Consider the following 12,988-nt stretch of genomic DNA (forward strand, 5'->3'; position numbering starts at 1 on the left):
AGCAGCGGCGCCAGGAACAGGAACAACATCAGCAGGTGCGAGCATCACAGGAACGGCAGTCGAGACGGCAGGAGCAGGAACAGGAAACAGCAGCGGTGGGGTCACGGCAGGTACGGCAGGCTGTGGGTTGGCGGTACAGATGGTCGAACCGCCAGCGGCACAGACGTCATCGGCACCGGTGGGAGGTCCAGGGGCGAGCTCTTCGGGCACATGAAGTCCGGTCGTGGCAGCACGGCAAACCCAGGTGCGGCATCACACTCCCCCGAGTTACGGCGACTGGCCCCTGCAACCGATGTTGTGGGTGTTACAGAGACCGCGTGCTGGGTGTACACCAGGTGAGGAGGTGACGCGTAGCCGGGTGTTGTCAGGGTCGTGGTGGTGGTTGTGACCGTTGCATGAGTAACCGCCACGGAGCCAGCCAGATGTAGAGCAGCCCCTGGACACTCGGCACGCCCATGCAGCCCCAACGATGCCCACACCTGTCCGAGGTCATCCTTCACGGCAACCGCACCTGAGGAGGCAAAAGTCGGGTGATTAGAAGGATCCTACCGCTCGCGCGAAGACGAGCGGATAGAGGACCAGAATACAACTCTACGTCAGGGTATCTAGCGCCCTCCTCCACACTCGACACGTCAGGAGAGGAGAAGGACCTAGACACCCCCCCCGAAGGGGAAGGCGCGAGACGTGGAAGTTGCAGCGGGCGGCAGGAAAGAAGACGAAGTGTCCGTCACCAAAGGAGTCCGCGGGAGAGCTTTCCGACGACTCCTTTGCAGGCCTTCGCTTCTTCCTGCCTCAATACAAAGTCCACTGCGCCTCCGACCAGTCATTACACACATCACAGGGCTCGGCCCGGGTGCATTCGCGCCCCCGACACCGAGCACACAAAAATATGAGGGTCAATCTCCGGAACGATCTAAACTTCCCGCATTTGCGCCCTTCGATACCCGGGCAAAGTCTCCTTGGGGTAGCGAGGCGAGGAGATTCCATCATTATTCACTTGAAAGCAGTAATAAATATATAAAGAGAGAATAATTGTACTTACAATACTCTTTCATACACAATTACAACCAAACTTAGAAAGCAAACGACGAGCAGCGGGCAGAGAGCGAACACACAGTCCATCCACTGTGAGGCGAAAGCAAAAGTGATTTGTTTACCTCCCAGTCGCGCTTGCGCGCGCCTGTCGACAAGCAGTTAACTACCGAACCCCTTGTTCGAAAGCTTACGACCTATCCAGCTGCTGCCGCTAGTACCTTCCTATTGTAAAAGGACCGAAGGTTTGTATGCCGTGTCGGAACAAATGATTGTACTTACAATTCAGTTTCACTAGATAATTAGAAAAAGAAAAACACAATCATGCGAAAGCAAACGACGATGAAGCGGGCAGAGAGCGATGATACACGTCCACACGCCAGCAGGCCGAAAGCAAAAGTGATTTGTTTACCTCCCAGTCGCGCGCGCGCGCCTGTCGGACAAGCAGTTAACTACCGAACCCCTTGTTCGAAAGCTTACGACCTATCCAGCTGCCGCTAGTACCTTCCTATTGTAAAAGGACCGAAGGTTTGTATGCCGTGTCGGAACAATACAGGAATTCGAGCATAAGCGAGGTTCCCGATTATCGTGTAACAATTATCGGGGATTCTCGCTCACTTTGGACCGTGGTCTCGCCTAAGTGTTTGGAGATCGTAAACTCGAACACTCTGAGTGCGCTAGAAATTCCGTAGAATTCTAAGCACTCCTGCGAAACCCCCCCCCACCGAATTCGTCAAACGATATCGGCTGGTGGTCCTCTCGATTCCCGTAGGAATCGAGAAAGGGGCAGGGGATCCCTCTCAACGACCGGGGCTTACGTCAGGTAGGACCCGAAGGTCCCCCCGGTAGCGCAGCCCCTAACGTGGGATCTTACAGAGAAATCTCTGTAGGATCCCTCCCCTTTCCCTCGTAGCCGTAAGGAGAGAGGGAATGGGGGAGGAATTGGATACTGGCTCGCCTTCCCAGCGGAACTAGCAGTTGGAGAAGAAAAGGAGCAGCCATCGCCTTACGGCGATGGCCTCTCAGAGCCTGGGAAAACGTATCGTCAGGAGAAAAACGTTTTTCCCGAAGAGGGTTACGAACTCTCACTGTAGGTAAGGGTCTGCCGCCACTGTGAACGTCGTCTGGGTGAGGCTGATCGACACCTGACAGGAGATTAGCCGATACCGTCCTCCGACTCATTCCAGTCCTCGTCGAGGTCGAAACCTCAGGAGGACCGAAGGGGTATTCAAATACGGTGTCCGAAGACCACGTAGAAACGCCTCTGTCGCAGTAGAGGAGGTGAAGTAGCTTGTTTCGACCGGCCAGAACTGAGAGAGCCTTCTTGTCCGGAGACGAGAGACTACCTGGTTCAACACAGTCGACAAGCTCCGATCACAGCAGACCCACCGTCGATTTGGGTTCCCTCTCGGGCCCCAAGACGACTCGAGCCGAGACGTGGCTCTGCTGGTGGGAGCGGCGATCCTTCCCCACCGAGGTCGTTGTGCTGACGAATCAGCGCCATAAACCTCGGCAAAGTTCCTCTGGATCTCGGAAGTCACAGCATCTTGCAGAGTGGACCGTTAAGCCCTTCGAACAAGAGCATATTCCGAGAACCTTCCTCCTAAGAAGGGGGAACAGCGACAGCCCTCTCGGTCTTCCCCATCCACTTGCGCATACGTCCTGGCCGGTCCAAGAACGTGCCTGGCACGTAGGGCGTCGTGGTGGGATCATGAGGGGCGCACCCCTCACGATCACTCTCAATACCTCGCTCCTCCCAGTGTAACCCGAGGAGGTTGAAGGTACGGGAGAGGCAGACCTGACGCTCCCTCGTCGCTCGCTGGCAGAACCAGCAGGCTTGGAGGGCTGCAGGCGATCGTCAACCCGCGGTGGCGATCGAGCTGCAGGCCTGGTCGAACCGTCTCGCTGTGGAGAACGGCTGGACTGAGCACAGCGGCCCCGATCTCGAGTGTCAGAAGAGCTGGTGTTGGTTGCCGTACCCGATCGCTCTCTGTGAGAGCGACGGTCAGGCGACCTGCAGGCTCCACTGTCACAGTGAGGACCGGTGCTTGTCCTCACGGCACGTCACGTCGCTGGGTTCCAGCCGTGGCTGGCACCGGCGAACGGGAGGACCTCTTCCCAGCCTCAGCCCGTGGCCGGTCGTGGACCGTCACGTCCCCGGGTAGCCAGCTGTTCGCCGCGAGAGTGAAAGCTGGTCCGGTGAGAGTCGCGTGAGCGGCTGTCACCAGTCTTCCGCCCCGTGCCGTGAACCTGACGCTGAGCGGACTCAAGAGGTCGGTTCCTGGGTGCACGGTCGCTGGTAGGCGACCGTACACTCGGTACCTCCCGCGAACGAGAGGCCGAGACGGACCCTGATGCAGTGGCAGAACCACTGACACCAGGCGAGAAAGTACCGGTGTTAGCCGGTACCCCTCTGGTCCCCGTGTCTTCTTCCTTGCGGAAGAAGAGACGGGCCCCGCTCCCGAAGGAGCAGGAGGACCAGCGGAAGGAACCCTCCCGTCCACCGAGGTGAGACAGGTCCCGAGAAGCTCCCGAGGGAGACTTCTTAGGAGGGAGGAGGCAACCTTCTTCTTCCTCGGCTGTGAAGCCTTAGAAGTCGAAGGGGAAGAGGCGGCAGCCGACGACGATGAAGAAGATGAAGACGACGACGACGACACCTTCCTCCTCTTCTTCGTCAGCTTCCTCAGGACAGACGTAAGATCTGCTATCCAGGGCGGAGCCGGGGCTGCTGTAACCGAAGCCACAGGGCCCGGACGCACCTGTACAGACAGACCAAAGTCTGGGGTAGTACCACCACGAACAGGGACGACATCAGCAGGTATGGGCATCTCAGGAACAGCAGGCACAGCCAGCACAGCATCGGTAGGGACAGCCAGCGCAGCAACGGCAGGGACAGCCAGCGCAGCAACGGCAGGGACAGCCAGCGCAGCAACTGCATGGACAGTCAGCAGCCATCAAGGCAGGCATGGACGGTCAGCAGAATCGGCAGGTACGGCAGGCAGCAAACGGACAGGAGTGGAGAGCAGCAGCCAGCAACATCCTGGTACCGGCGGCAGGTCCAGGGCGAGCTCTAGGGTAGCGGAAGTGTGGTCGCTGCAGCGCGGCAACCACGAGCGGCGGCGGCACGCCCCCCTCTCGGTACGGCGAACGGCACTCACAGCGGCTGTAGGCAAGACTGTTACCACGTGAGGTGAGTACACCAGGTGAGGAGGGACGTCGTCACCTGGAGCGTGGTCACCACTCCATGGGTAACCGCAGTAGGCCCAGACATAGAACCGCAGCCCCTGGACACTAGCACGCCCTGCAAATGGAAGGACGCCCATACCTCACCAAGGTTCACCCTCGTGGCAGTAGCACCTGCGGAAATAACAGTAGTAGCGATTAGTGGGGGGAAGTCCCCTCGCGCGGGGGGGTGAGCCCTCTCCGAACGAGTGGAAGACCCCGAATACAATTGTACATCGGGCACCGAGCGCCCTCCCCCGCGCTCGACGGATCGGGCGAGGAGAAGAACGCCGATAACCTCCCCCCCCCCCAAGGGGAAGGGGAAGGGCCATCTGTGGGAGCTGAGCGGGGGGGGGTTCTCGTTCCCCACCCCCCACACAGCACCCATGTACCCAACAATAATATAAGAGCCCGAGAGCAATCGTGCCATCGGCCCGAATGCAAGGGCATAAGGATCAATTCCCTGACTGAGCGGAACTTGAACCAAATAAATATTGATGCAATCAATAATAAAAGGAATAAAATGAAAAAGAATCTTGCATTACGATTCACTTCACAATGAATAAGGGCTCGGATCGAGCGCATTTGCGCCCTCGGTACCGAGCGCAAGGGTAAAAGGATCCATTCCTTTACCTTTATGGATCAAGGTTTATGGAAACCTTGATCCATAATGAATTGATGCAATCAAAATATATATGAAAATGAAAAAGAATACTGCGCTTGCGATTTCACTTCATACAAAATAAAAAGGGGAAGGATCAATTCCCGGGAAATAGCGGAAACATTGATCCCAGTAAACAATGCAATCTCAATAAAATATGAAAAATGAAAAAGAACTGCACTTGCGATTTCACTTCATTCAAATAAAAAGGGGAAAGGATCAATTTCCGGGTAAGCTCGGAAACTGATCCAAAAATGAGTATTGCTACAATCAAAATAAAATATATGAAAATGAAAAAGAATACTGTACTTGCGATTCCACTTCCATACAGAATAAGCTTCCGTGCCGAGCGCATTCGCTCGGCAACGAGCATACAGGTCAAAAAAATATAAATGAAAAGAGCACTTACTTACGATTTTCATCTACACATTTCCAACCAAAATATACGCTCGGAGCGAGCGCTCTCCCGCCCTCGGCACCGAGCATACACAATACGAGGATCATTTCTGGGAAAATGAATTCCCGCACTTACGCCCTTCAGTCCCGGCACTCGGGTAATCGGAGGGCGTGGTGAAACCAAGATCCTTTAATTCACAATTGAATTCAATGGAAATAAATATGAAATGATTGTACTTACAATTCAGTTTCACTAGATAAATAGAAAAAGAAAAACACAACCATGCGAAAGCAACGACGATGAAGCGGGCAGAGAGCGATGATACACGTCCACACGCCAGCAGGCCGAAAGCAAAAGTGGTTTGTTTACCTACCAGTCGCGCGCGCGCGCCTGTCGGACAAGCAGTTAACTACCGAACCCCTTGTTCGAAAGCTTACGACCTATCCAGCTGCCGCTAGTACCTTCCTATTGTAAAAGGACCGAAGGTTTGTATGCCGTGTCGGAACAAGTAGCTCTTTAAGCTTCTTGTAAGAAGACACAGCAGCAGAAGTGTTCGGTTCCTCATCCGAACCTTCTAGTACGTCTTGTCGAGGCGAAGCGCGGCAAGATCCTTAGGTGACGAAGGATCCTAGTAGGAGTTGAGCGAGAGATTGGAGAACGCCCTCTCTTAGAAGAGTTCACATCCACTGGAGAATGAAGAGAAGATCTGGGATGTCTACTATGAGACTCCCTCTTCGAGGTAGACGGAATCTCAGCCGAAGGAGATGGGTAGGGCTCCTACTCCGAGAATCCTCGGAAAAAAATATCCACAGGGGCGCTTACGAGGAGGCGAGCGCCTACTATACTCTTGCGCCTATCCCGAGGCGAGCGGCTGCCAGGAGAAGAGCGCCTATCGAGAGCAGAGCGCTTGCGCGGCTCTCCATACCTGTCCAGTTGCGTACGATCAACGGAAGTTCGACTGGAAGGCGAAATGCGCCTACTAGGAGAAGGCTGCTTGCGAGACTCTTGACGTCTAACAAGAGGTAACATTCAGGAGAAGGGCGCTTCAAAGCTAATGAGCGCCTACTTTGGCTTAGAAGGGCGCTTCCGAGATTCCTGTTGTCTACCAAGAGACAAACGGTCAGGAGAAGTGCGCCTAGAAGCGGGAGAGCGCCTACACGGAGAAGGGCGCTTGAAAGACTCTTGTTGTCTGCCCCGAGGAGAATAATCAGGAGTATGACGCCTTAAAAGAGACGAGCGCCTACTAGGAGATCGATGTGCAGTAGGCTCTTGGCGCCTACCTTGCGGGGAGCGGCTAACAGCAGGCCGTCTATCATGCACCCGACTCCTACCAGACTCTTGATGCCTGTCAGGAGAGAAGTCAACGATCCGACACTCGAGGAGAGTGACATCTGGACGAAGAACGCCTACTTGCATAAGGGCGCCTTCTAGAATCTTGAGGCTGCTGAGGAGAAGTCTCCACGCGAGGGAGTTGAAGAAATAGCGTGATGAGCAGGTGCAGTGCGCTTACCGGAAGCGGGAATCCAATCTGGAGAAAAACTTCTTTCTCCATAGAGCGTCCTACCGATGTTTGGCGCCTTGAAGTCGAAAGAGAGCCAGGCGAGCGAGGGCGCTCACGCGAGCCCCTACCTTCATACGAAACCTCCCCATATGAAGGAGAACGCCTAAAACGAGGAGAACGATCCTCTGAAGAGCGGCGCCTAGATCTCTTGATCGGAAGAGAAACGTCCTTCTTCCTACGTGATCTAACTGCTAGAGAGTCTGCTAGCGCCGTGATCTGAGCTTGAAGTCCCGCGGTACTCTCGTAGGCGAATCTTGCTGTTCTTCCTCGGAAGCAGGCGCCGAGCGCGGAGCGCGAGAAGAAGAACGATCACAGGATTTCTTGGGTTTCTTCGCCTCCACCGACGATTCTTCCGGGAAAACCTCCGGACTAGAAGCCAAAGGGACTGCAGGGAGCCTTCCAAGCCCTCTTCAACGGTCGCGACGCATCCGGGGAGTTCCAACCTCTCTTCGGAGAGGGAGACGACGAAGAGGAGAAGCATTGGCGTAGTAGCTCCTTCTTGTAGCGATCCGAGGCAGCCTGGAGCGAACTTCAGGAATCTGCCGAGGGACGCCTGACCGGTGGGGGTTCTCCCTAGCCCTCTTGCGGCTTTCGACTTTCCTACTCCACTGGAACTGGGAGTCTGGAAGAGGTCTAGGCTAGAGGCACTAAGGAGCCGGTCAGACGCACCCTCCACAACACTGGGGACACTGCACTGATCATAACACTCTCCTTACCTTCCAACTGACGAATCTTCTGATCCATAAAGAAAACGAATCGTGGCTCTCAGAGCTGCCGCCTCCGAAGGCGAATCTTCGGCTTCGGTGCGGGGAGCAGGGGCTGCAACTTGGAACGAAGGTTCTAATTCTACGTTAGTATTAGGATCCACATCCAACTCACTCATTCTAGATCTACTAGAACTTCTAGAGGTAGCCTTACGCACTCTATCACGTTCCAACTTCCTAACATAAGAAGAGAGAGCCTTATATTCTTCTTCATTCAATCCCTTACATTCACTACAAGGGTTAGCAAAAGAACATTCATTCCCCTGCATTTCATGCAAACCGTGTGGGGGTCTACCGAAGCTTTCGGCAACCTCACCTTACATCCTTCATTCACGCAAACCCTAAACAAAACCGAAGTTTTAACTACTGAATCTAGGTCAGACATCGTTAAAGAAAATCAAACTCAAAATCAAACCGGTCCACAATCAGCGTATGCCAAGCCAAACAAAGCGAATACGTCACCAAAAGAAGTCAAAATTAACTAACTCCAGGCAAGCGAGAATCGAAAAACTATCGAGAGGAACCGACAACAGTTGTTATCGTTCCCGCGACAGAGAAAAATCTGACAAGCTTACGGGAGTGGTTCGTACATCCGCCACCCAGCGGCGGGTAAGGTAGACCACCTGACCTACCTGTCGCGTGTGCCGCGAGATTTGAAATTCTGTCGGGAACGTCGGAGACTATAGCTAAGTATATATCTGTCAGGGAAGTTCATGTACAAAAATATCAAGTTCTCCTACTGTTCCTTATGCGACTCACCCCTGCAACAAGTGCAATTGTTTCCAAGGCAACCTGCTGGTTCAGCTAAGCCATAGCAAGTTCCCCAGTCATCACCTTTCACACATCTCCCACTGTCTCCTCCACATTCAGGTAATTCAACACAGTTATCAGGATCTGGAATGATAAAACATACGTGATATCAATAATACACAGAGGAGTATAAACTGAATTAATAATACATTAGGCGACATGCATTTTGACAAAATCTTCTGAATGCAGTGAAGAACATCCATCCATATTATCAATTTTGTTTTGTCTCAGGAAAGTCATTCACAGTTAATCTTAACAATATATTTAAGTATGAATGTGATGATTTATATTTTTTGAAAGAAACAAGGTCTTATGCTTATTCTTATGCTACTCTATAAATGCTCCCTTGCAACTGTGGTGGATAAAATAACCAAACCTGAATCTTATCAGAAAAAGTTACTCCTTACGAAAACTTTGTGAAAATGTAAGAACTATAAACCGAGAACCAAAGGGAAATGGCTCTTTGTAAGATTCCTGGTGCTTGAGACAAATAAGAAGTGAAAGAAATTATTGCAGATGCAAAATAAAGCCACTTACCCATGAAACAACAAGCATAATTTGGTCCATCACACCCTTCATCCTAAGTGATACAATTGCATACATGACTGCTATTCGTACTGAAGCAGTAACCATTATTGTCTGAACATATGGGTTTTGGAACATCCTGAAACAGCTTTAAGAAATTCTACATTTATTTTAATGTGCTCATCAGTTTGGGTAACTTTTCCAACTTCACACATTCTAATTTGGCACAGTGAGATGTTTACACAATTATTGAACAGAGGATTCTGATGTCTTTTAAATCTGGTGTTTAATTCAAATGCTAGAAAAAAACTTTGTGTTGAGTACTTCAAGGAGGCCTGTGATGTTAAACAATGAAAGAGTAGCTAAAAAACTGCATAGCGAAAAATAATGAAAATATACATATATAATAATGATTATTTTACAAACAATATTGAAAGGCGAGGGATTGATGTTTAAAGTTTTGTATCTGTATTTTTACGTCTTCCATTTTGAGTCTTTCTATGCTTTAAGAGATATGTTTCTGATCCAGATACTGCAGTTTCTCTTCATTGTTGTTAAGAGTTTGTAACTGTTTGCATTGTTAAATTCATCAATTGTGTTTACATATTAACAAAAGAATGGCAAACATTTTACACTTGAAATTCATAGATATTTTGTAGCCTTAAAGTTCTGTGCACAATGTAGATTCTAGTTGTGATACAAGTAAGAGATATCTTTTACAATAAAAATCTCTAATTATATCAGAGTAATATTGTTGTACCTACATCAAACATCTATGATACTGGTCAGATAGACAGGTAAACTTATCACAACTGAGGATCATCTCTATAAAAGAAAACTTTGTCATGATGTACAGGACATTCATTGATTGTACCCTTCCTTTGGAGGTTTGCATTTAAGTGATCTTCCTTTAGAGGCTTACCTGTTGGATGGCAACAGGTACAGTCATCTCCAAGGCAGTCAGTTGAGTCAATTGCACCAACACAGCTACTCCAGTTTGCAGGTTTCATGCAAGATCCACAGTTCTCACAGTCAGTTAATAGAACACAGAGGGAAGTATCTGAAAAGGTCAACAGCAGTTTAAGCACTATGCACATACACAGAAGTAATTGCTAAACGTTTCAAGTACCTTGTAGGAGTGAAATATGGTCACTTAACATGACTCCCTCAGGAATACACTGCAAGAATCGACTTGTTTATAGAATACATTGAGATTTGTGTCCAATATGGTTTAAGAATGATAGGCTTTATGCAGAAGACTGTGTGACATTCCAGCTTAACCTCTGTAGAAAAACAAAGTAATTATACTAACTTCAGACATCAAAAGAACCTAAGTACAAAAACTATACAACTGATTAACCAAAATTTTAATGGTTCCAGTGTTCAAAAAATAAAGATATGAAATTCTTAACAAATGAGAAACTGCTACTTCAATTACAAAGAAAATGAAGCATCAGTGAAGTGACATACCATTAATACAAGTGACATGCAGCCTCCCCGCATCCTTGTTCCTAGATGGTACCTGTGCATGTGTAGCTACTCGTGCCATTGTAGCAATAGCCTTGATTAGCAGTACACTGGGCATTAGGGGTACAATCTGAGGGAAGATAAACATTTCTTCAAGTATATATTATCATCATTTCACATTATTCATATTATTGCATTCAATCCTGGATCCTTGCAGCAGTCATTAAAATTGTATATATGACACTGACATACAAAATTTTTTTTAGGTTTGTAACATAGATATAGAGAGGAGAGACTGGACAGACAAGCGACGATCGCATGCACATAAGGAACCATTGTTATGCGATGACTGCCAGAGATGGCATCAGTATCAACTGTAAAGACCAGCGGCAAAAAAGCCACTTCTGGTAGGCAATGCTGGGTCATCAACTCTGTGAACAAGTTCACAAAAGAGCAGTGGATCACATTTCACAAATAAGAGACCTATTTTCATTCATGAGAATCTTTATGACTGTTGAAATAACCTCAAGTAAACAGTGTTAGATCGCAGTCAACTTCACTCCTGCTTTTATATCTAATAAAATACGTAATGAATCTTGTAATAAGCTTTTTATTAAAGCAGGGGTGTTGTTTATCCGTGGTATGTGCCTACAGATCGTAAAATATAATTCCAAATGATGAATTGTATAGAATAAATGTGATTCAGTGTGCTGAAATCCACCTGAAAAGTCAGTGGCATGTAGGGTCACCATCAGTCCATACAACAATGGTTATGCCTGACTGTGTTTCCTACTACTTGTACTACAACAATGTACAAAAGCTAGTATCATGAGGCCTAGAACCAGGCCTGCTGCAGTTTTAAGTGTTAATGAAATGTTATGGTAGTGTAAAGGTAATATACCGAATGGCCAGCCTCTACCGAAGCGTGACCTTCCCGAAAGAGTACTTTTACATGACCTGTAACCCAGGATAGACATTTGTCAAGAGCCAGCGTCCATTGAAACAATACCGCAAGACCTCTAATTTCCTCTCAAAGTAAGTGTTTTCTCTCTTCCTCTCGAAGTAAGTGTTTTCTCTCAAGTCACAAATTAATGCCGTAATTTCCAATTTTCATGAAGGTGGTCGTGCTATGGTAGAGGTGGCCACCTGGTATTTTAGCTTATCTAGTACATGTTATCAATAAGTTCTCAAACCTGGTATGGAGAGGACTCTGCTGAATTTTAACGATAATTAGTTCTGCCTCTAGAGTAAAACAGGACTGTACATTTATGATGGAAAGAAAGGCAAATAACTTTGACAAATTGGTCAACTATATTGCTCAAGTTTATACAAACTAGTACAGCAAATTAAAATTTTTATTTCTACATGTAGTACACATTGTCATTGGTAAATGCTGCAAAGATAATTTACCATTCATTAAAGACTGCTGAGAAAATAACCATATTGTAGCTGCCATATCTACAAAACTTTATGGCTTAACTGTAGAAGAAATATACCACCAAAATTAAATATTTTTACTTCTGCATACAGTACATATTGTATATAGTAAATAGTGTATAAATCATTTGACAGTCTTGGTGGAGAGCTGAGAAAACACGTTTTAAAGAGTACAGGGTTTCCCATAAGATTGTATGGGTTTGCACTATTGTTTACATAAGAATTATCATATAGCAATGGTACCAGGCAGTGTACGTCACAGACTACATTGGCTGTTGTACGGTGTTCAATCTCTCCTCTCTATATCTATGGTTTGGAATGCAAAAGGTTCTGTGTGCTGTCATTCCTGTTTTGGCTTAAGTTAAAATAAATGATAATTAAGTTTACCTGATATAAATATCGGAGAGTAAGCACACAAACTAAGAAACTTTGACCAATACAGGGAACTATAGAGTAATACTATTTTTTTTTACATTTTAAACTTGAATGTATATTGTATGTACTACAAAGCACAATTGTACATACTTACCTGGCAGATATATACTTAGCTTACGTCTCTGACGTCACGACAGAATTCAAAACTCACGGCAAACGCGACAGGTAGGTCAGGTGATCTACCCTACCCGCCGCTGGGTGGCGGGTGTATGAACCAATCCACCTTTCCAGTCATATTTTCTCTTCCACCTGTCTCCTGAGGGGAAGCTGGGAGGACCATCAATCGTATATATCTGCCAGGTAAGTATGTACAAAACTTTATTGTAAAATAACAATATCATTTTTGTACATGAACTTTCCTGTCAAATATATACTTAGCTGATTGACACCCTTGGTGGAGGGAAAAAGACAGAGCTAACAAGGAAAAAGGGGAAACAACATCTGTTGTAGGATACTAATAATCCTTGGTTCTTACCTGATAAGGCTGAAGACTTCATAGGTACTGTCTATAAGTCTGCATAGCCTGAAGAGCTACAGCGAGGGCGTGACCTACAGCTGAAAAGACTCTTTGGGTCTACTGAAGGGATTTGATATCCGCTTACTCAGTAGAATCCAAGTCGGATCATGTCAACGGGGATTCGCCCTCTTAAATGACAGAGCCTGACCACTACCAATGC

General features: G+C 48.0%; 3 protein-coding genes across 20 annotated transcripts in view; 1 reads left to right on the forward strand and 2 right to left on the reverse strand.

The window, feature by feature from the left end:
• Nucleotides 1–12,988, reverse strand: part of LOC135220022 (uncharacterized) — an 875,986-nt gene that overhangs the window by 855,667 nt on the left and 7,331 nt on the right. The window contains exon 3 of one of the 6 annotated variants that reach the window (XM_064257338.1): nucleotides 9,895–10,032. The exons of the other annotated variants lie outside the window; for them this stretch is intronic. Within the exon in view, the coding sequence (XP_064113408.1) occupies nucleotides 9,895–10,032 (138 nt within the window). The remainder of the gene's footprint in view (nucleotides 1–9,894; nucleotides 10,033–12,988) is intronic. 6 annotated transcript variants of the gene reach the window in all.
• The window catches only part of LOC135220025 (CD209 antigen-like protein E), a 677,021-nt gene that overhangs the window by 487,857 nt on the left and 176,176 nt on the right, over nucleotides 1–12,988 (forward strand). The window lies entirely within an intron of this gene.
• LOC135220027 (CD209 antigen-like protein E) overlaps nucleotides 1–12,988 on the reverse strand; it is a 596,816-nt gene that overhangs the window by 442,507 nt on the left and 141,321 nt on the right. The window lies entirely within an intron of this gene.

Source organism: Macrobrachium nipponense, chromosome 1 (assembly GCF_015104395.2).
Source record: "Macrobrachium nipponense isolate FS-2020 chromosome 1, ASM1510439v2, whole genome shotgun sequence".
Classification (NCBI taxonomy): Eukaryota; Metazoa; Arthropoda; class Malacostraca; order Decapoda; family Palaemonidae; genus Macrobrachium; species Macrobrachium nipponense.